Below are 23,456 nucleotides of genomic sequence, written 5' to 3'. Positions count from 1 at the left end.
TGGATTCCGCTGTATGTGTATATGTTAGGCTAAGCATGCATGTACAAACTCCTCAGTTGTTGAGATTTCATTTGTGGGTTTCTTTTCCTTGATCTTAGAAGGAAACTTGCTGCACAGGAACAAGACAAGCTAAAGAGCACAGTCTCTGCAGCTGAAAAAGAGATAGGGCAAGAGAGCTCCATAGAATCAACGTATCTTTATGTTGTGTAGTATTTGGGTATGTGTTGGTGTGTCATTGTGCCTGTGAAAAATCAGCATCTTAGAGTAAATGAGACGCTTCTATCTCAAGTGTCTTAAGAGAAAGACCAGCAGAAAGGTCTGTAATTTAAATATGTGATATACTGGGAAAACAGCTTCAACAAAAGTAATGGTTACAAACTGACCTACATAACAACCTCCACAAGTACAAACTGCTCAGGAAGCAGATAAGAGCAAGTAACCAGAACCTGTCTATTATGAAGCATGCCAATAGCTATTATTCTTGAATGAATGGTTGATCACAGAGCTATTTCCTATGAAGTGTTTTTTCTACAGTAACTTATAGCATGATAAGATAAATCCCCTTCTTCGGGCTGCTTTTTCCATTGTGTTGGGTTGAACGAGTGCTCCTTAGTCCAAGCGGCAGAGAACTGTTGGTATTGTTTTAGATTCTCTTTGGAAACAGGAACTTAGAACATTATCAGTTTTGTTAATGTATCTTCCATTACTCTTGCAGAAAGCATTTGGAGACAGTTCTGTAGCTGATCTTGGTATGAATAAGTTAATAATTATATTGCAAAATCATTAATCCACTTAATTGCATAGACCAGGGCCGACTTTGGCTGTATTCTGTTCTGTATCTCTGTTCTCTGCTTCAGGGGAGGCTTTCTGGTAAATTATGTAAGACAGCGTAAGTCTGTTTCCCCCATTTGAAAATCAATCTCTTTACTGTATAGCAGTATGTGTGCTCACACAGCTGACACACAGGAGGAAAGCTGATATAAACCTTATTCCTGTAGTAGAAAGGGTCAGGGCTTGCTTTCATCTTCCAAGATCTTTGAATAGGAGGTCTTCTAATGGAAAGTCACTGCATATTGCTGCCGAGAAAAGCAAATGACCACACTCTCTGGAAAAAACTTTATTTTATTACTTCACTTGGAGTACAGTCAGGAGAGTGGTACTACTGCATCGCTCTTAGGAGTATGTCAGGGAACATGTGAAGGAAAACAGCTAAATGTTTGATTTTGCCACATTCAGCAGCACAGTGCCAAATACTATGATGAGTCAGTATGTACCAGGCAGCAAATGACTCAACGGAACGGTGCTGCTTACCAACTTTCCAGCCCCGAGTCAAATACACTGAAATTCCACTGATCCTGCCCGACCTCCAAACTCCCTGAAAGCAAAGCTCAAAGAAAGAGTTTCACGCCATAGACAGACGATTTGTATTTGTACAGGTACCAGTGCTGGATGTGCTTATGCATGCACATGTACATATTTTATACAAATGCAAATATATTTACATATAAGGCCTCAGTTGCAGTATAAATGCTACTTACATGTGTTGTCAGACCATAGAAACTAGGTAGATTATCTGAAAGGCACTTTTATTGTATGTACCTAGGCCAATAACGATTCCTTTCCTTTATTCCAACAAGGAAAAACCAGTTTCAATTTACCCAAACCTTTATGTTTTTACTTTTAGTGGAGTTTTATCCCGCATTCAACTCTTTAATTAAAGTGGTATTTCATCGGAAACTGGTCCACTCCACTTAGCATATATATTTGCATCGGTGCATGTGGGATTCTACAGCAAGCAACAAGTTGGAACAGAACACAGTGTAGCTGGGGCTCTGTAATCTTTCTTAGTGAAGTGGGCTCCATTTCCATTTGCCTCTCATTTAGTAAATACGTCTAAATTTGGCTGCAGGCTTGTTACAGAATATTGGTAAAATCACCCTGCCCAATTTTTGAAGACTGGCATTAAAGCAAACAAAATGTTATATCATTTCTTTACCTTTGTTTGACAGAGCAATAAGGAAGAACTGACAGTTGTAAACCACTTGGAGCCTGAAAGTTTAAACAGAAAATGAACAAGTGTGGCACAGAGTCTTTAATCTCAGCTTCTGTAAGAAACATTTCCACTAATTCTTTGCACATTTCAAATGATACTAAAACCTAGATGACACATCTACTCACTATTTTGCATCCAACTGGCCCTAGAAGAACAAGTGACCAGAAAACACAGAATCTCCTGTCTTAGAGCATAACATGAAGAGTGCTGGGAGAAAACAGTTTTTCTTCTCTGTCTCAGGATTCTTCTCCAACTGTGGAGTAGAGCCACCAATAGTTTCACTTAGCTGGGATGCAGTCAGGTGATTCCTACTTAAGGCAATACTAGACAATCAGGAGACTCGAGCCACTGATGTATGGCCATGCCCTCTTGGATGAGAATGCTTGATCAGGAGCGTCATCAGTGATGGCAAGGACAACATTTTTATTATGTGCTCTTTTGATATCAACGAGGTATGGATACACAACAACAACAGGATTACAGCAGCATTCCTGATCAAAAAATCCAGTTGGAACAATTCCACTTATGCTAACAACTTTCAGTTCAGGCTGTGTGTGCACTGCAAGTTCACCACACACAAACGATGTGTCCTTTCTAACCTTTTCAAGGAGAGCAGCGAGTGCAATGAAGCCAGCTGTTTACATAAAACTGTAGATGCAAAGATGCACATCTGACTGACAGATGCAAAGTCAAGACCAACACCTCCAAATCTCCTGCCGGCTCTTTTGGAGAGGGATGGTGACAGGAGCAGTCACTGGGCAGTTTCACAATAGTGCACAGGCGCATGGGTGTTGTCCGAGCTCCACAGCTGCTCGCTGACAGTTCCAGAGCGGCTCACCTCCCACAGTGCCAACTTCAGCACCTCAGAGACCGTAGTCTTGACCTCAGCCTGGAACTTTTTGCTGATCAGAACATAAAGGATTGGATTGAGGCAACTGTTGATGAAGCCAAGGCTGGTGGAGAGGGGAATGCCATCCTGCAGTAAGTCATGCAAGTTTTCATCATGGTGAGCTGACAGCTCCACGATGCTGAATATGTGATATGGTGTCCAGCAAACAAAAAAAGCTACAACTACAGCAATGATGGTCCAGAAAAGCCTGCTGGAAGTCAATACAGTTCTTCTCTTCACTTTGACAATCAGCAATGAGTAGCAAATGACCATGGTCACTAGAGGAAAGAGGTAACCAAATGCAAGCCTCACCCAAATGAGAATGTGATGCGTCAGCAAAATAAGTTCTCTGTTATGCACGTGGAAGTTGTTGTAGCAAATGGTGACATTGTTGAGGACTGTAACTGTGTCTCTAAAGTATAAGGCAGGGCCACCAATAATTGCAGCTGACATCCAAATGATCCCACTAAGAATGAGAGTGTTCCGTACAGTCCGATACTTGTAGGAAAAGACTGGATGGACAAGGCGGATGTAGCGATCAAGGCTGATGAATGTCAGGAAGAAGACACTGGCAAACATATTAAGTAGCGCAATGAATGAGTTCATTTTGCAGAGCCACTTCCCAAAAGGCCAGTGGAAGCCCATTGCCACATATGTAATATAGAGGGGCAGGAAGAGAACAAAAATGAAATCTGCAATGGCCAGATTGAGGAACCAGAGTGTAGACACAGATTTATCCCACTTAAAGCCCATAAACCAGATGACGATGGCATTACCTGGCACTCCCAGCAGAAATGCCACACTGTACAAGGAAAGGGAAATTATATGGGCAATGCTGAGGGAGGACTGGGGTGATTCATCTTCCTCAGACAGGTCATAGAAGTACGAGTAGTTCTCAAAATCTTCAAATGTCATGTTGCAGAGTTGCTTTCTAGGGAAGAAAATAAATGGAACAGTTAAAGGGGAACTGTTTTACTGCACTGCAAATAGTAACCTGCAATTCCTTTAGGTTCTTGGACCTAAAAAAACCCCAAACATTGACTTAAGTTTCACATGTCTATCACTTCTTAGCTGTGACTTGCTAGCACAAAGCTTGTGGACTATTTTGGTTACAGGCATTTATAGAATGCTCAAATCAAGACAACATTTGAAATCTTCAGGAACTGTCTTCCTTGCATTTATTTCTTAAGACAGAGCACTGGGCACAGCATCACTGATAAATCCCTGGGAGACCAAATGCAAAGTTTTACTTAAGTGTGATTTTTCTATTCTTTTTCGGATTTTGTATTTTACTGCTCTGTTCCTCTCTGAAGCAAGTTTAGGGATTATATCTGTCAGAAAACAGAGAAGCACCTAGCAAATGTAGGCAAAAAAGTGCAGTTAAAATGCCAGGAAGCTATTTCTTATAAAATTACTACCCACACACTCCTCAAATTACAGTTCACAAAATCATAGACAGTCATTTCATTGCTCCAGCAATTGAAAGTTCATGGATTTATTCCTCTGCATCACGTATCTAGCTTTGTATAAAGGAATGCTGATTTTCAGATACATTCAATGCATTAGATTTCCGTAACACAGCAAAGGAGGTAGAGAACTAAACATACAGAACATATTTCAGGGACAACACATATAACTTTGGTAATTCTTCTGCTAGTGAGCTGAGAAACAAGTAAGAGATGAAAGAAAATAAAGCTTCCCAGGAGAATAAGACACACTGTAAGAGCTATAGATGAGAATATGCCTGTCTGGTTTCTTGGGCTTTTTTTAAGACAGATCCCACAGACACATCGTCTGTTTTCTTCTGTTGTAAAAGCTTCTGGAACTTACAAGTACATGATATTTCATATAGGAATTTCCTTGTAAAATTCCAAAGGAAGAGTGTGGGAGGGAGAGAAGGGGGGCAGAGGGGGAAAGGAAGGAGTGAATAAAAACCAAACAAAAGACCCAGAAAAAGAGAAATGAATGGGAAAATAAATAGCAAACAGAGGTTAAACAGGAAAGAGCACTCAGACTTTACGTGTTCATTCCAACGCACCACAGACGGCCACAGTCTTACAGAAGTATCTGCAATGGTCAAAACAAACATTCTGCTAAATTCTGCTATCATTTAAAGTTATAGTGTCTGTCTGGACTCAGCTGCACTACGAACCTGTCCCTGATATGAGGACAGAACCAGCCCATTATACTACGGATGAGCTCACCGGTACTTTGCTGGGCGCTAGCTCCATTCAGAAGCTGAAATTCAGCCCCCAGCTGGCTTTTGGAACTCAGCTCTGCATTCCTGCAATTCCACTGATTTTAGCATGCTAAGGACAACAGGAGAGGGGTCTCCAGAGTACGCTGCCTGCAGAAACACATCTGCAAGTTTGTATTTATGTACATACCTTTCCTCCAAGGGTAGTTTGCTTACTTGGAAAGGATTACTCCTGCAAGTGAAGCTACGCATGTGCACACACATTAGCAGGATTAGATTTCTCCTTCGTAGATGGCTAGGCAAGGGTGGAGAGGGGGGGAGAAAGTTGTGTAATTTTATATCTCTTAATTAAAGAAAAATATGTAGTAAGAGTCAATACAGCCTGTTCTGTCAAGAGGCTATGATAACATTTGCCTTTCATAATTTTCATCAGGCTGAAGGAATGTTATTTGGTTGCTGTCCTGATAAAATGATATGTACTGGGCTGCATTCATGTAATTACATGCCTCTTGGGGGTAGATTCTGCACTAAATACCAGTACCACCCAGCTGAGTAATTTTTTCAAACAGCTTAACAGCTGCTGAGAAATAGCATAAACAAAGTGCAGTACCACTAACATCTGCAACAACATTACATTTGGGCAGTTTTACGGGACAGTCAGGTTAATAACTGGATTTTTAAGTGTCTTTACCTATATACAGAACAATACCTTCAAATTGAATTATGCAATAACAAAAAAATTCCTATTTTTAGACTCTTGTTGATTACAATCCTGTATTCCAGTCTCTAATTTTGCTTTTAAGTGTCTCAAGAGCTAGCACAACACAACAATACTTGGATTCTAACATTTCCTCCCAAGAATCTGTTTTTCCTAATGGTGCTAAAAAATAACCCTAATGACAATAACAAACATTTGCCTACTGCCCAACAATGTTGATTATATATTTAGATTTTCAAACATGATGCATAGCAGGAGAAAGAAAATGCACCTAAATAAATACCAAATATTTACCAAGCCTCCTGTAGTTTAAAACTCCTCAACTGAAAGAGTGCACCTTTAGAATGCAATTATTTCTCAAAGCTTGCATTTTTCCTTATCTCCAACTCCTACTCCTCCCATGCAGTAATTCTTTATTGGGGGGGGGGGGGAACAGGAGGAACATTGCTTATGATTGCTCCCAGTGCAGATGCTGAAACTAGACCCTACGGCTAGGGCTCAGAAAAGACAATTACCTCGGCAAAGCCCATACACTTTTACCTCTGGCATCCACATATATGAAGCACTTCAATAGGTTAACCCTGCTCTGAAAAAGGTAAGCAGTAAGGGATTGTCAGTGGAGCTATGCTTGTTAACACCACTAAGGACCCAGATTTTTTCTTCAGGGATAACTGTGAATCATCATTCAGAAGGAATATTTCTTTGTGTTCTTGAAACATATGCAGCCTCATATACATGCACTTGCTGGGGTTTTTTATTTATTAATAAACTTTAGAGTCAGAACTGTCTTGCAGTTCAAGTCTAGGTTTCGAAAGTGAAGAAATTTAATATTAATCCTTATTCTGTCACTGATTTCCTGTATGATCTTTGATAAACTGCCTAATTTCCAGGCTGGAAAAGCCACTCATGAACCTGTTTGCAAAGGCTCAGCAGAGAAAACAAGACTTTTTGCCAGCAGTTTCCACTTGGCTTTCAGGCCAGCTGCTAGAAAGGGTAAGGGAGGTTCAGTGCAGTTCACTGGATCAGTCCCTGCCGGTCCAGGGTTGTGAGAAGGAGCCAGAGCAAGGAAAGTACTTTTCAATAAATAGGAATGTGTGGTCAGAGGCCTGCCAATAGGACCTGGGGGCAGCCACAGGTTACAGGAGTCTTGTACTGCATGTGGATGAATATAACAAGTTCAGACTTCATTCTGCTGTTTTCTTTCTTTTTTTTTTTAATAGAAAACAGCCCGTATACACTGAGCAGTTGTTTGACTGGAGCCTGTTCCTGTTTGCTGAGGTCACAAGCAGCTCTGAAAACTGAGCCTCCTTGATTCAGTTGCTTAATTATATGAATACAGTTGCTTAATGTTAAGCAAATAGGTTCCAGAATGTTTGAGCAGGATGTTTCATTTCCTGTCCCTTTCTGTAAAACAGGAGTTAATGATGAAGTTACTTCAGAGGAATATCACAGACCAGCACTTAGTCCTGGTACCTTTTAAATCCTGGGACAGAAAACAGAATTACCAAGAAATACAGATTATTACAAAATATTTCTAAGACACAAAGCCATGGAACTGCTGTGAAGAGTCTTTCATCATGTGCTATATGAGCTATCTTTCTCTGAATTTCAGCAGGGAATTACAGAATTGCATCTCAAATGACATATTCATAGCTTCTTATTACAAGTGTATAATTGTAATACACTTGTAATGAGTAGTAGCTCGTTTTCTCTGCTACTACTACAGCCATTCATAAATTTGAGCCATAATGACAAGTTGGACAAACAATTTGATCTGCTTAAAATAGAACAGCTTTTGTCACACTAAGAATGGCCTTATGGTTATGACACGGGACCAGTACTTTGGACACTATTCATGGCTAACACCACATGCATCCCTGTTTGACTAGGGGAAATCATTTGACCTCTTTACGCCCCAGCTCTGAGGTCAGTGGAATGGCTTTTGAATTAAATTGCATTGCGTTTTCAGTCTAAAATAGGAGAAAACAAACAAAACAGTTGCAATTTCCACTCACTTCATTTGATGCTGTCTTCCGGGGGGGTTGAATTCTCTAAGCACCACGCAAGTTAGGTTCCAACCTTATTACACTACATGTGGTAGTTTATGCCATATATTTGGACTGCACAACCCTCTCACACATATGGTCCTCATTACTTATGAAGTTTACAGAAAGGTTCAATGGAAGAGCTTATTCATTCTCTGTGTTGGTTAAAAGTTAACATAAATATATGAGTTGTAGTCCTTAAATCTATTTGTTCAGTGTGATAAACAGTGCTCAGAGCCTCTGGCCAGCCAAATTGATTTCAGAGGTCACAATAGTGGGTCCTGACTTAATAGGAAAAATATGGCTCGCAGAGCTGGCTATCTCAACAGTTAACTTCATATATTATGATGGAAATATATTACATAAACCCACCTTTTAATGTCTTTATGAATAATTCTGAGCTTATCACATTCCACATGTATCATCTATGGCTAAATAAAAGCTTATTTGGTTGATTCACTTCAACTTTTGTCATTTCCAAGAGCCAAATGTTGGAGAACAACTGGTTTCTCAAAAGGTCACCTAAAGCCTGCTTGTCATGCTGGGTCTCAGCAAGTTTGTCTGGTTATTGAAATAATATAAGACCATCAAAAAATGTCTTCAAACATTTAAGATGCTAAATTTTGGATTTATCTAGCTTCAAAAACATAGGCATAAAATAACCCAGTAGTTTCTCTGTAAAGTTCAGAACACAGAAGGCTGAGTAAGTTTTTTAGAGGTATATACCTCTTTCTGGCAAGTATTTTACAAAGACATGAAAAAAGATCCTAAAAATCATGAGGAATACCGATGAGATTACAAACTGTCATAAATTCATACTTCTGCCTCAGAAGAACAAAGCTAAGATGACCATTTACCTCCATGTAGAAACATTCCTATAATGGGAAGTGCCTGATACACTCATACTACAAAATTAAATCATAGCTATGCTATAATTTAAGCCTAAAGTTGGCCCTGCAGACAAAGCTACTGGGAAACAAGCATTTTAAGCTAGTGTACACAAAAGCAGAATCAAGGTTTGTGTGGATGTTTTCTCTTTCACATACACATATACAATGCCTACCTCTTGAATATCATCTTAATCTTCATTAGATGTATGGTAACAATAACTTTATAAGCCATCCTCAATTCAGCAACTAGAATGGGTTATAATAGATAGGGTATGTGACCAGAAACCTTTTTGTTTGTTCTAGCAGACAAGACAAGAATGCAAATAACCATCATTCTCCATTATGTCTCCCAGTGAAGCAGTGTTAGAAATATAGATACAATGTACTAGGTAAAAATCTACAATTAATGCCAAAAACAACGAACTTTGAGCAAGGCCAAACATGACCCTGTTAGTCATAACACACCACTTCATCTGCGGTATTGAAGTAATTTGACCCAATAATAGCCTCATAACATTTTATGCAGAGTGAGTGTTACAGCAGGATTAACAAACCCTTACAGAGCAGGTTCGGTTGATACTGGTAAAACAATGATTTCAGACCTGCACTTTTGCTGCCACAGAGATGTTAAACAACCAATGGAGAAAATAGCTTTATATCTAAATAATAAAGCTGTAATAGGAAAAGAATCTACAGTAGGTCTGGCCGGAATGTAACAAACCATCCAGACAACTGCTGCAATTGAGCAGTATACAATTTCCACAATTGGGTAATTCAAATGTCTGCAACCAGCAACTGCATATCATCAAAGCTGATTTATTTTCATGTTCATGCTGTTCCAAAGCACCAAGACTTCCATCCCCAAAGAAGACAAAAAACTTGGATGTCCTTGGGATATGCATTGGATGGGGGGAAGCTGTAGAGAAGGCACTTGGTAACTGTGTAGTGAACACTTGCTCCTGCTCTTATTCCCTTCCACTAATACAGCTAAAAGTAGAAATATAGAGTTTTAATATTCCTTCTGAATGTAAGGATTTGCTGTAACCACTGCAAGTCTGTCATGTGACCACAACCATATTCCATGAAGTCAAGAAAATGACAAGTGAAACACATAAAGTGGCTTCATTCTGAAAAAAAGAAGGGGGGGAAGGAAAAAAAAAAAGAGAAAAAAAAAAATCTAAGCATTCTTCCAAGTGGGTAAAAATAGAAGTTTAGGTAAACAGTGCCACTTGAGATTTAAAGTATGGTCCTATATTGCATGTGTCAGCACTGCCGAAGTATTTACATAACCACTCATAAAGACCTCAGTATTCATAACCCTTAGTGGAAATGGGCTCAAGTGAGAAGTATCACCAGTCTGTTTACAGACAAGAAGGCTGAGGATGACCTACAGGAAGTCTCTGATCAAACCAGGTGCTAAACCTGCCTAGTGGTTCAACCACAGTCATATCCTCCTTTCTTAAATATAACTGTCCCCTCGCTCATTACGGAGTGCAGAAACCACAGCTTCACCTCTGGCAGACCTTCCCCTTCCTGAAGAGGGACTCTCTACTGTATCATCATGCCCTCTGTGTTGGAATGAACCAGCACCTACCTGGGCAGCCCTTGCAGATTGTGTTCTGTTTTCTCTAAACTGAAGAGAAAAGGAATCTGGATCTCACCATTTGTTTGTCATATACATTAATCTGTCTCTGCAGGCACAGAAAGTACCTTAGAGCCATTAAGCACAGCTCTCAGATGACAAAGCCAGGAGGTACATGATACATCATTTTGGCTGTGCCCTCCGCATGTAAGATATGCACACTAATGAAATATTGTTCCACAGAAGTTTTACGTGTTCTCTATTCCTCCACAAATGCCAGCAATATTTTCTTTTGTGATAAATCACCCTAATAACAACATACCTGATTTAAAATTTTCAAGTGACTGAGCTTCACAGTGACGGTATTGATAAGACCATGGATGCTTGTATTTCTAATCAAGCATGGCTTTTTACATTTCTCATTCAAAATGTGTTTGAAATTTTAACTTTGCAACTGTTCAATGTATTTGTGACAAAAGAAGATTTTGATTAGCATTCGTATGACCATTACATGAGCATGCAGCTCTGAGCATGTTTTATAAATGGTTGTACTCCTCCAGCAAACACATGCTTTAACCACAACTCCCTCCTAACAGGAAGTAGCAAAGTGAGAGCAGAGAATAAAGAGTGAAAGCAGAGGTTTCTTTCAGACTATCAGCTGTTGTGTCAGCAGACTAATTTAAGGCCAATTAACGTATGTTAGACAACAACCATTCTGAAGTTACTGCAGGGTAACAACAGATCATTATGGAAAAATGAAAATAACCCTCTCCAGCAAGATACAAAATCTCTATAGAATAACAGATAAAGAAGCTTACAAACCATTATACTTTGTCATCGTGACAAGAAGAGTTAGAAGCTAACCCCACAGAAAATTAGCAACATAACTCATGCCTCAAATATGCTTATTCCATTTCACATATTAATTTCCTAGTCACTCCTAACACTATGCTTGGTTATGTACTGCCTTCTAAATATATCTCTGTTCTTCTACGTTTATTCTTCTGCTCATTAAATCTACATCAGCAGTTTCTGCTAACATGATTGTAACATTCTTATGGTTATATTACTCTAAACAACACTCTTGCATGGATGTATCAGAACATCCAGTTCCAAAATTTTCTAGTATGTAACCAAAACATTCCAGCTGGTAACATACTTTATTTTGTCTTCACAGTTAATATACTGGGTTCACTGTGTACAATAGATTAAAGGTGTCTACTTCAGTATCAGTGTAACTCTAATATTCCTACTCATACAAAGCCAACTATTTAAGGTCAAGTCTAAAATAAGCACTGCCTGTATCCCTGCAAAACTTATTAATACTATTTCAGGAGGGCTGAATATTTATCTGTCTCCCTAATATGGCATTGGGAACACTCCTTAGCACTGACAAGGACAGATAGCACCTACGATCAAAGCGTTAAATTAGGAGCTTGGAAATACAGGTTTTACAGGCTTTCCATATTACCTTTGCAAATCACTTCTCATTTGACTCATTTGAACATATATGGTACAACACCCTCAGTTAAACAGTTTAGGACCTCAACAACATGTTACTCAGTTTTCTTAAATCAACAATGGTTCTTAACATTTCTAAAATGCCTCTTGAAAATGATGTGGGGCTAACCTCATTAAAAGAGGATTACTAGAAAGCAGAAATGGGAGTGTAGAAAGTGATATTACAGTGATGGTACAGGACTCATCACTGTCTCTTGTCTAGGCTTCAGAAGAGAATAAAACTGTGCCAGGCTCACACTTGCTGAAAGCAGCAAGTATTTTATGTTGGGAAAGTACCCAAAGGCGATAGCCTTTGAGATCAAAGCCTAAATGGATCTAGACATTACAAGCACCTAATAAGAGACAATTCCCACTTTGTTTATAATTAAACAAAATAAACAGACACAAGGAGAGTAGGGAAAGGAACATAACTATCTTGCCCAAAGCCAAACAGTAGATTCAAATGTAAAGCTGGCAGCAGGATTCAGACCTTGACAAAATAATGAAGAGGCAAATATCTTTTGTGCATAGAGAAAAAAAGTGCCAGTTCTTCATACTTGTATCTTGTGATTCTCAAAATACATTCTTCAAGAAGTACCAAAATGGGAGAAGACAGCCTGGGCTGGAGAAGCAGAAGGCTGCAAACTCTTTGCTAGCTCACGCTCTTGGCAAGGACTGGAGACTTCTAGAGTGCTGACCTTTGCAAATAATCCTTGCAATCAAACCTGACTCATAGCAACGGGTTTGGATAGTTTCCCTTTCAGCCAACTTACAAAAAAATATTGTATCTGCAACAGGTCTGTTCAGTTCATCCACAGAATGTAATGAAGTAAAATAGTATAAGAGAGCTGCAGCAAGCTAGCAAAAATTCTCTCCGGAAAAGAACAGCCATGGGTTGATACAAGGCTTTCTGCTCCTGTTTCCAGACTCTCAACCTCTGGAACATACTGAAGATACAAAGAATGAGCTGAGCTCCCCTGGAAGTACTAGATGGTTCTTGTGAGGACAAATATTTTTTCCCTTCTTGTCTCAGGATGCTCAAGCACACTGTAAAAGTAGTAGCAAGTGTGGGAGAGTTGATCTGTGCATGATGGCATCTTCTCTTCTAAAACCAAGTGCCTCTTGGACACTGCCCATCGCAGTAACAGCAATCCCTTCTTCTTTAACAGGCCATGAGAAACTCTTCCTCCCACTCTGCTCTTTTCTGCAAAGCCAGCAACAACACAGCCCTGCACTGTTGTGAAACTGCTAGCTTTAGACTGAATGAACACAAATCACACCATTATCAGAAATAATGACTGCAAATTAGCCAGACAACCAGCCACCACAGTAAGACACAGCTGAACTGTTGGCACATTTTGTAAGACAAAATGAATAAATAAGCTAACAAGACGACCCTTCAACAGACTACATTTCTCTGCAAAACTAGCTGCATAGTGCTTGGAATAGCAGTTATTAATAACAAATTAATATCTTAGAACAGATCACAAACTTCAAGTGGCTTTTAAGAAACACAAGGAGAAGGAAATTCTTTAAGCAAGCTGTCTTTAGTAGGAAACAGATGTAAATTTTCCTCTTGAATCTATCAGATATAAACACAAATCTGACTATTTCGGAATGGTCATTTCATTAGGTTGTCTGCAGAGAAATAAATTCTTAAAATGAAAAGGAATTATTTATAATCTATGATCTTGTTGGCATCATGGAGATGTTGTGGGATAGCTCCTGTGACTGGAGTGAAGGCACATGGAAAATAGAGAAGTGATCGGTAACAGTCAACAAGGCTTCACAGTGCTGGTGGATAAGGGAGGAAGTGACTGACATCATCTACCTGGACTTGTGCAAAGGATTTGACACTGTCCTGGATGACATCCTTGTCTCTAAGCTGGAGAAGCATGGATTTGACAGATGGATCAGTTGGTAGATAAAGAATTGCCTGAGTGATTGCACTTAAAAGAGTTGTGGTCAACAGTTTGACATCCAAATGGAGAGCAGTGATGAGTGGCATTCCTCAGGGGTCAGTACTGGGGCCAGAGCCATTGAACATCTCTGTCAGCAACATGGACAGTGGGACTGAGTGCACCCTCACTGAGCAAATTTGCTGACAACAACAAGCTACATGGTGTAGTTGACACACTGAGGGGAAGGGATGCCATCCAGAGGGGCCTTGGTAGGCTCAAGAGGTGGGCCAGTGCAAACCTCATGACGTTCAACTGGGCCAAGTGCAAGGATCTACACCTGGGTCAGGGCAATCCCAAGCACAAATACAGGTTGGGTAGAGAATAGAATGAGAGCAGCCCTGAGGAGAAGGACTTGGGGTATGGACTGATGAGAAACTGGCTCAAGATGAGCCAGCAGTGTGCACTCGCAGCCCAGGCCAACCACATCCTGGATGGCATCAAAAGGAGCAGGGGCAGCAGTTGAATTCTGCCCCTCTACTCTGCTCTCATGAGACCCCACCTGCAGTCCTGCATTCAGCTCTGGGAGCCCCAACATAATAAGGACATGGTGCTATGGGAGTGAATCCAGAGGTGGGCCCTGAATATGGTAAGAGGACAGGAGCATCTCTCCTATGAAGACATGCTGAGAGAGCTGGGCTTGTTCAGCCTGGAGAAGGCTCTGGGAAGACCTTAGAGCAGCCTTCAAATGCTTAAAGGGGGCCTACAAGAAATCTGGAGAGGGACTTTTTACAAGGGCATGTAGTGATAGAGAAGTGGTAATAACTTTAAACTGAAAGAGCAAAGATTTAGATTGGATATTAGAAGCAAGTTATTTACTGTGAGAGTGGTGAGACATTAGTACAGGGTGCCCAGAGAAGCTGTGGCTGCCCCATCTCTGGCAGCATTCAAGGCCAGGCTGCACGGAGCTTTGGGCAACCGGGTCTAGTAGAAGATGTCCCTGCCCATGGCAAGGGGGTTGGAACTAGATGATCCTTAAGGTCCTTTGCAACCCAAAACATTCTATGATGCTATGATAATTTATAGCACATACAAATTGCATTATTGTCATCAAGAGCTTTCCTCTGGCTCCAACAGTGCAGTAAAAATCTGTAGTGAGATCCCGCCTAGGAATCCTTACATAGAGTTTCCCTGACTTATGATCCCTTTCCACAAAGGCAACTAGAGAATCCAAACCATAAGTTCATTCTCCAGAGTCAAATAACTTCCACTATGGTGCACTCAAAGATTCTAAGTGCAGTAAAAGTGGATTCTAATATATAAGTAGACTTGCAGCATACATAAAATCCCTATCACTAAAATAAACTTGGTAGGACCTCTCTCCTGTCTGCCTGGCATAAGTGGCTGATAATGTTTTAAATTCAGGCAGAAACTGCAGTGGCATTCAACAAAAGTAAATTGGGTTTTCAAAATATTTGCACTTCCTAGCTCAGCTGAGGCAAAATAATAGTATGAAGCTAGTGGAAGGAAGGTGTCATAACCAGTTAATCATTAAATCGGTTTCTACAAACCTCGTCTGACAAATTCTTTTACACTGGCATACCCCCACTCACTTCTCCTTATCTATGAATTAATAAACATTTAAAATTGTCCAGTAAAACAGGTTTATTCAGCTGGAAAGCAAATGTGTTTTAATTCATAGACAATCTATTTATCTTCTGTAAATCTGCAGAAACAGTCTGGGGTATTGTTTGGCTTTGCAAGATCACATTTAGAAAGACCACAGGTGACAATGACATTGATATCACCAAGTCGGAACAGGAGGCGGAATCTAGCCCTGCCTCACTGTGCAGTAGTATAGAAGACTTCAAACCTTCTTGTTGCTTCATAGGAAAAACATTCCCATGCTCCTAATGACAGCTTTCTACCTCATTCCACATTCTACCTCATTCCACATTCTACCTCATTCCATGGTGGTTATGGAAAACACATTCACCTCCCAGCTCAGATCATAGAAGTCTTTTTTAATTCTGCATGACTAATTCTATAGAATTATTTTGTTACTCCACTACTTAAGTTGAAATGATTTCCAGTTTCTGTTCTACAATTTGTTCTGATCAGAACTGGTGTACTTATTTCTAATAACACTGGGAATTGCTATAGGTGACATACTATCTGTAAGCAAACAAAAAAAACCACCCCAAAATCAAAAACCAACACACAAGAGTAGTGAATTAGGGGGAGAAAGATATTTAAATGAAGGTCACTTACCACTCTCTGACAGGATAAAAGACTCCTTGAAGTGTGTACAAACACATTCAAAATTTAATAAAAATTATATTCACATGTACTTTCATATCTTCTCTTGCTAAAATAAGTATCACATTGTTTCTTCCGATAAGCAATTTTAGCCAGTATATGCTACACTACCTCACAGGATTTGTCTGCAAGTGTTGCAGCTATAGAAACACATTATTTAGAACAGAGGGAAAGAAAGATTTAAAATATAACAGAGAGATTGACTTACCTTGTTTAGTTCTTTGGAACGAAACACACTGTAAATAAGAGATGTGAGCTCTGTAGCAGAAGGAAGAATGAAGTGATCTGCAGAGTTCAGAGTGACTTCAGTGTGATCCCAGCTGCTTCACTTGGCTACTGCCTTCTTCCTAATGAAGCTGCAGAATGATACTCTGTGTTTGTCTTCAGCTGAGGAAGTTGGTTCCTCCGTTTTGAAATACTGGCTTTCTGTATAATCCCAGTATTTCACCAAAATAAGTTCATGAATCATTTTGGTCAGTGTCCAAGCAAGCAACAGATGTGGTGAATGATGAATAGAAAGAGACCTTACAGTTGTAGGCTGCTTTTTGTTATAGAGAGATGAGGTTTAACAGTATCCCTTTGTAAGCACTCTGGTTTATAGAACATGATGTTGAATGAGCAGAAAGAGTCTTAAAAAGTCACACTGAAAGCATAATTTTGTAACTCTACGGTGAGATAAATTCATTCTGTATTCACAATTAGTAGATTAATCTTGTGCCTAAAACAGAAGTGAGGTCCTCAAAACATCACTACTTAGTGCCTCTGTCTGTCACTGCAACACCGGTCAGAAATTTTAACTGGGTTTTAGGAGACATCATGGCTTGATTCCCAGATCCATAAAGAGCCTGCTGAGTTTTTGTGGCCAGGCCTCATGATCTCAATGTCATTTAGTTTCTCAGTCAGTAAAGAGGAATATTATTCCACTAGTGTCTACATATGATAGCTTCACCCAACTCTGATGGCACCACACTCATCATACCATTGTAAATCAGTTGAGCACCTGTCAGTCCACCCTCACTGAATATCAGATCTTCTAGGAGAAGAAATAACCCAAGAGCAGCACTCCTCTGTCATTAATGCAAAACATGTAAAATGTTAAGCACTGATTGGATCTAGTCAATTCCAAGTTTTCCAGATACCAACTCTATTGATTCCATTGAAAAATCAGAAAAACAAACAAAATACCAAAACAAAAAAAAACAAACATAGAAGAGGGAAGTGCTTAGTGAAAAGCAGCAAAACTGAAACTTCAGCATCTGGTTAGCAAGGCTACCAGTTTTAAGCACCTCTCTTATGGTCCACAGATCCTCTTTACAGGAACCAGAACCTCCTTCCAGCCAAACTACCCTGTGTTGTCTCTCCTCCATTACAGTTTGTTCTGTTCTGCCAGTATAACTTAAAATGCTGATAGTACATGAGGTGGGAAAGCTAAAAATGAAAGGAGGATGAAGATTATGCAACAGTGGGACAGAGTCCCTGGAGCATGAGGAAAGGGGAGGGAGGTATGATTCCTGTTAATATATGCCACAGGAGGGGGGTGCCTTAAGAAAGACTCAAGGACCTAATGATTTGGCACCTCATTATTTCTTGTATTTCAAAGATTTTCTCTTTTCTTTAGGTAACCGACTGGTGAACCTTCACTGATAAAAGCTGTTTTAATAGTAGTTATCATCTTTTGTAAATATTGGGATAAGGTAAATTCAGGCACCATTTAACAGCAGATTTGCTGAGGTTTTTTTGCTTGTAATGGCACAAGTCTGTGCGTCTCTAGGTACTTTGCCAAATCCAGTTATAGTAAGCCAGTTAATTCAAGGGCTTTCTCAGTACTATTTCAGTAGGATAAAAGACAAAATTACTGGGTAGATAACCCTCACCCACGATCTACAGTAAAAGAAAAAAACCTCAGCTAGCAAACTAGAGCTACATATTTGCCAAACATTGTTCACCTCAGTGAAGAGAGCATTCTGGAGAGCGCAATGGATGCTAGCAGTTTTGAGCAGCAAGGAACTGTCCTTAAGGGAATGTTTCCTTCACCATAAACCAAACAGGCTTGGGACTACTTTAACATGTACTGGGAATGATCATTCAGTTCCTTCATCCTTCAGAACCAAGGGAGGATTAAAACCTCCCACAGCAATTTTCCTACCCTTTCTACTACTGTACCAATAAGAAATCACAACAGCTAAGGACCCAGAAGACATTCTGTGGCAATAAGTTTCAAAAGAAAATTAGGGTTTTTTTTCCCTCAAGAAAGGATTAGTGCATTTAAAAGAGTTTTTTCCACCTGTCTGTCCTACCTAAATTTGCTCCTTTTCAATTGAAAAGTACTTTGGCTCTAATGAGCCAAATTGCACAGTATAACCAGCATCTGTAACTGGGAGTAAAGAAAAAAGGTAACAGAATTTTGCAGACAAAATTGCACTTAATTTAAAAGGATTTTGTTCTGTTTTCTGTGTAGAGCTAAATACAGCTTTTTATTATTCTACTGTTCTGATTAAACACACTGGGAATCTTGAGTCTCTGAAGAATGTAAACTTGGGCCCTAAAATTTTCCTTGGTTTACTTCCTTCTATACTCAGACACAGTAGAACTGGAATGGTGAGTCCCAGATTACATGTTGGTTTTTTTTAAATACACTTTCATGCAACCCATTAACCACTGACATAATTTTATGAGTGTGATCTCTTCAGATAATTTTGTGAAAGTCATACGCCTGGAAGAAAATTTATGAAGAAAAAAAAAGTACTTTGTTTGCTTTCATGCCTTCTCCTTTTTCTACTTGGAATTTGTATTTATTTTACCATGTCATCTGTGCTTTTTCAACACGTAAGTTAATGAAATCTTGGAGTTTTTACTCTATGTTAAGTAAGGCAATATGCCAGAGCTACACTGAACAGGGACATGCATTCATGAACATACAGTGCATGCAGGACTTGCAGAGAAATACTACTTTATACCTGATGGAAAAACAACAAAGGAGACCATTGTCATACAAATAACAGACACTGGGGTGTCCAGCAGTGAATAAAGTAGGTCAATTGAAAAGGAAATTCTAAAAGTATTTCTGATTCTTTGTGGGTTTTTTTTAACCCTATTAAACAAAGAAAAAGCAGAGGATGTATGGAAAACACTTTCAGAAATACTTTACCAGTATTGACCAAAGCACAAATTAAAAAGCAATAAACAAAACCAAAGTAGCTTTAATTTACCTACATTAACAAAAAAATTACCTGATAGTTCTAAAAATTATTTCCCACTGCTGAGATCTTATCAAGCTGCCTATTAGTATGTGCAGATAATCTTAGCACTAATGAACACCCCTGTCTGAATTCAATGTGCACTAATTCAATGAAGTTATACCAACCATGTGTTTGCAAATCAGGTCAGACAAAAGGTATTTAGTTCTTTCTCAGGGTTAATTTAAGATGATCAACACAAGAATGAAATTACTTACGTTTAGAGGATTCAGCTGTTCTTACAGTTCTGTTTAAAAAACAAACAAAAATACCCAACCAAACTTCACTGTTCTCTGTCCACACTGTTTGAATTAACACCTCATCGATTAAAATCGGCTCTGGAAAGACAGAGTTTAACTACCAGACAATCAGGAAAACTGTAATTTCCTCCCTTCCTGTGAAAGTAATGAGTATTCATGCCTATCCTTTTGGTAAAGCTGTAATGTTTGCTTGAGGCTTAACTGCGCACTATGTATTATAGTCAGCAACTGTGACAAAATTCTCTAGCAACACATTTAAAACAAACCACCTCATGAAAGTTTGCCTCATTCAGGCAAGTCCACATCCTCTTTCTATGCTGCTATTAGAAATCTGAAGAATTTAATGTATAATGTGTGGAAGAAATTCAGTAATTCTGCAGAAGGCAAAAATCCTTCATGTAATTATTATTTTAGTCAGGTCAAAACACATAAGCATATAAATTAATGTATGTGTTTGTATATGTATGTATACATATACAAGTTTGAGCAGGATCTTTGAAACCAGCACTTTCATGTAACTCCTGCAAACAAAGTCAGCAGGGTGTTACATTCTATGTAACTGTGAATACTGGACAATAACTTACAAGGAAGGGAAAAAAAGATGGTGGTTTGTTTTTTTTTTTTAATCATGAAGAATGATACCTGGAAAAATAGCCTTTTACTTTTAATTTTCCCTCATAGATTTTGCTTTTATACTTGCATTCTTTTTCATTTTCCACAAATAATTAGGAATGATTTTCTACATTATTTTAGGCTATACCTATTCAAATTTTGTATTAGGAGAATCAAGAAAGAGATTAGACCTGCCACTCCAACGACACTCGAAATCCGTGGAATTTTCTGAGGGTCCCTTAACAACAAACCTTCTGGTATGTATTTAAGTGCTAAAGATTAAAGTCATTGAAGAGATAAACAGTCAACTTGACAACAGTATTTTTCCATTTTAGCAAAAGTGCTGTCTCCTCCCATAGAAAGGAATGCCAGTGTTTGTAAAACTAATCTCAGAGAACTAGAGAGATTACAGAAACAGAAATAAGGCTACACAAGCTAGTTGTTTCGCCACGCATTTCACGTTCTTTAGTACTGCTATATGGATTAACCAACTTGTACTTTTTCACATCCCATAAATTACCAGAAACTACAGTCACTTAGAAACATCTTAGGAGAGAAGCATAGTTGCCTACACCTATTATTTCAAAGACCTGAGATCTTATTTCCCATTTAAAGTATAAACTCTGGAGATTCAGTCATCCACCTTTTATGTGATAGGTCTTTTGATTAAAACCCTAAATCCGCAGCTCAAACGGGATTATACTATGGCATTATGTACAACGGACATGACTCAGTGACCCAAAAAGTATTTAAGTTTCCTGTTCTGCATTCATCTATTAACAATTCACAGCTAAATTGTTGAAACCTGTTGTGATGAGTAACAATGCACAAAACAAGCAGATCCACAGGGAGAAGACATTACAATTTCCAGCCCCTCACTATTCTGTAGCTAGATTATTACTCTGGGCTACTGTGCTCATTCTGCCGGAGGTAGTCTTAAATGCTAACAAACTTCAGAGAAATTAAAAAGGAGTTCTGATTCCCTGCAAAAGACACAGAGAAAATCAAAGGGTTAACATAAAATTAGGGACAGCTCCCTGAAAATACATGCTAACAGGCAGGGAACCTATGCAGGCCTCATGTGATCAAGCAAGCTTTTTCCTTTGCAGCACTACTACTCAAAAATCTTAACTAAGAGAAATATCTATGCACATGGGGAATTGTGGAGCCTGCTGGTTACTCTGTCAGACTGACCAGCTATTGACATTCCCTAGGATTTATGGAGATGCAAAGGTTTTAAATTAGGCAGTTGGCCCTTGCAATGGAGAATCGTTCCTGAACATCAGTGCAAAGCTGGTGCAAATCAAATCCAAACCAATCAATCAACTACGGAAGTTCTGAGAAGCTGTGGTCAGTGGTTTAAGCACATCTTCATTTGTATTTTTAAAGTTGTTTTTTTTAGTCAGCTACATTTGTCAGATTTTTTTTTCCTGCAGAGTGGATGAAAACATATCTTATGAAAGGTGCCAGGAGACGTTGACTCCATGGGGATTTAAGTTATTTATCCATAGAAATGACTGTGAGACAGGGAAAACCAACATGAGCTTCTGCCTACTGCTCTACATTTGCCCTCTCCACTGATCCCTCTCAGGGGGGAGAACAGTTTTGCTTCTAAACCCTACCCATCCCTCAGCCTCTCTAATGAGACGGGACCTTATAAATCCCAATAGGCCTGCTGCTTGTGATAGTGGCAAAGCAAATTATTAAAGGCTCTGAAAAACACTTTGTTAAGGAGTCAGTCTATAAAGGCAACGTTAACTCGTCCATTGCCTTCAAATGAAAGCAAAACTGGGCTCAGGAAAGGAAGCATAGGAAATCAGTCTAAGGAAAGAGGCGGCTAAAACTCCCGGTATTTATTTGCTCATTCTATTGCTACTCCTTAAGTTGCACCAACACACATAAAGGTTTATTTTAAACCCTTCTCACTTGGGTTTTTTTTTTTTTTTTTTTGTAGAGACTAGAATTGCAGCATTTTCTGCACATAGTAAAGGCTATTTAAGTAGACGCTTGTCTTTTCAAGACAAATAGGCTCCCTTCTTTTAAAGGGAAGTGAACATTTCAAAATGAAAAACTAGGCAAAGGGGAATTACACCAACTGTATGTAGCTTGGGTGCAAACCAGAAACTGAATTCTGACCACTTCGATATTACACCATCCAACAACGTAGAAGTTTTACTGATGGACTAGAAAAAGAGACTAAACTGTGGTCCAAAGAACCACTACAGCTCAAGTAATAGTATATGAAATGCTGAAGAAAAATCAAAAGCTTTTTGTTCAAAAGTTCTTTTTCCCACTTTCTCTTGTTAAAAAATTTTCCATGAAAAGATCTCTGTATTTTCAAACTATAAAAGAAAGTGGTTTTTTTCAAAGGCAGATGTTCTTTCTTATCAGCATTCCTGGCTTAAAATTAAGTCTTGTCCTTGGAAAAAACCCACAGAACTTCTCGTTTAACTGTCTGCTTTTTTCCTAAATAGGATAAAGAAATCTTTCTTTAAATTATTCTCAGGATAAACCAGGCTAGAGAGTCTGCTGGCTCTCAGACGTAAGAAAATATGTGGTTTATTGTGGGAACATTAAAAAAATGTAACAGGATTTAGAACAGCCAGTGCAGAGGAAAATAACGCATACTTAACTACCTTGGGAATACATTCTAACCCCACCTTAAATTGACTGCAGAACATCCAGTGACTCAACGTAATAGTATATGTATTTGGAACTCCCTGACAAGGAAGCTGCCGAGGCATTTTACATTCAGTATCATCTTACATCCATCTGCATCTATTTAAAACCAGAACAGTTCCACTGAAATTGATGGATATAAACGTTTAATTTAGAATATTCTGAGAGGTCAAGGCAGGTTCTCAAGTTCTGGGAGCCTGAAAATTCTTTAAAAAACCAGAATGAATAACCTTCCAGGAAGCTTTGGAAAATTACCTCTTTGTATCAGAGATACATTATTTGTTGCTTGAGTAATGGGAATTAATATTTACTTTACAAAAATACCTTGGAGTTCCTACAATGACAGAATGTGAGGTAGGTGAGAAGGGAGTAATAGTCATCTACTATACTTAAAATATTCAAGACTCTCACATTAGCATCTGATTAAAACATCCACATTAATTTTGTCCCTTATCTATAAGAACGGTTTAAAACATGCTGATCAAAATATTTTGCCATGCAAATGAGAATAATTCTGTTCTGAATGTAAGTCTATTTCAATCATGTTATATGACTGGTTAATACAAGAACCTGTTGGT

At 38.9% G+C, this 23,456-nt stretch overlaps 1 protein-coding gene across 8 annotated transcripts in view; it reads right to left on the bottom strand.

Annotated features, from left to right (window-relative positions):
- Window positions 1–2,612: 2,612 nt before the first annotated feature.
- The window catches only part of CMKLR2 (chemerin chemokine-like receptor 2), a 26,129-nt gene continuing 5,285 nt past the window's right edge, over window positions 2,613–23,456 (bottom strand). Inside the window, exons 1-3 of one of the 8 annotated variants that reach the window (XM_061378144.1) lie at window positions 19,546–19,816; window positions 16,300–16,447; window positions 2,613–3,873 (exon numbers count right to left, since the gene is read on the bottom strand). In XM_061378144.1, the coding sequence (XP_061234128.1) occupies window positions 2,805–3,857 (1,053 nt within the window). In that variant the 5' untranslated portion in view covers window positions 3,858–3,873; window positions 16,300–16,447; window positions 19,546–19,816 and the 3' untranslated portion in view covers window positions 2,613–2,804. The other 7 variants (XM_061378153.1, XM_061378136.1, XM_061378172.1 and 4 more) reach the window with 7 other exon arrangements.

The sequence above is a fragment of the Neopsephotus bourkii genome, unplaced genomic scaffold, assembly GCF_033783945.1.
Source record: "Neopsephotus bourkii isolate Nb327-2 ecotype Australia unplaced genomic scaffold, CSIRO-AGI_Nbou_v1 NB_196, whole genome shotgun sequence".
Taxonomy (NCBI): Eukaryota; Metazoa; Chordata; class Aves; order Psittaciformes; family Psittacidae; genus Neopsephotus; species Neopsephotus bourkii.
The sequence above is the reverse complement of the archived record's forward strand: the minus strand, read 5'-3'. Positions and strand labels throughout refer to the sequence as shown.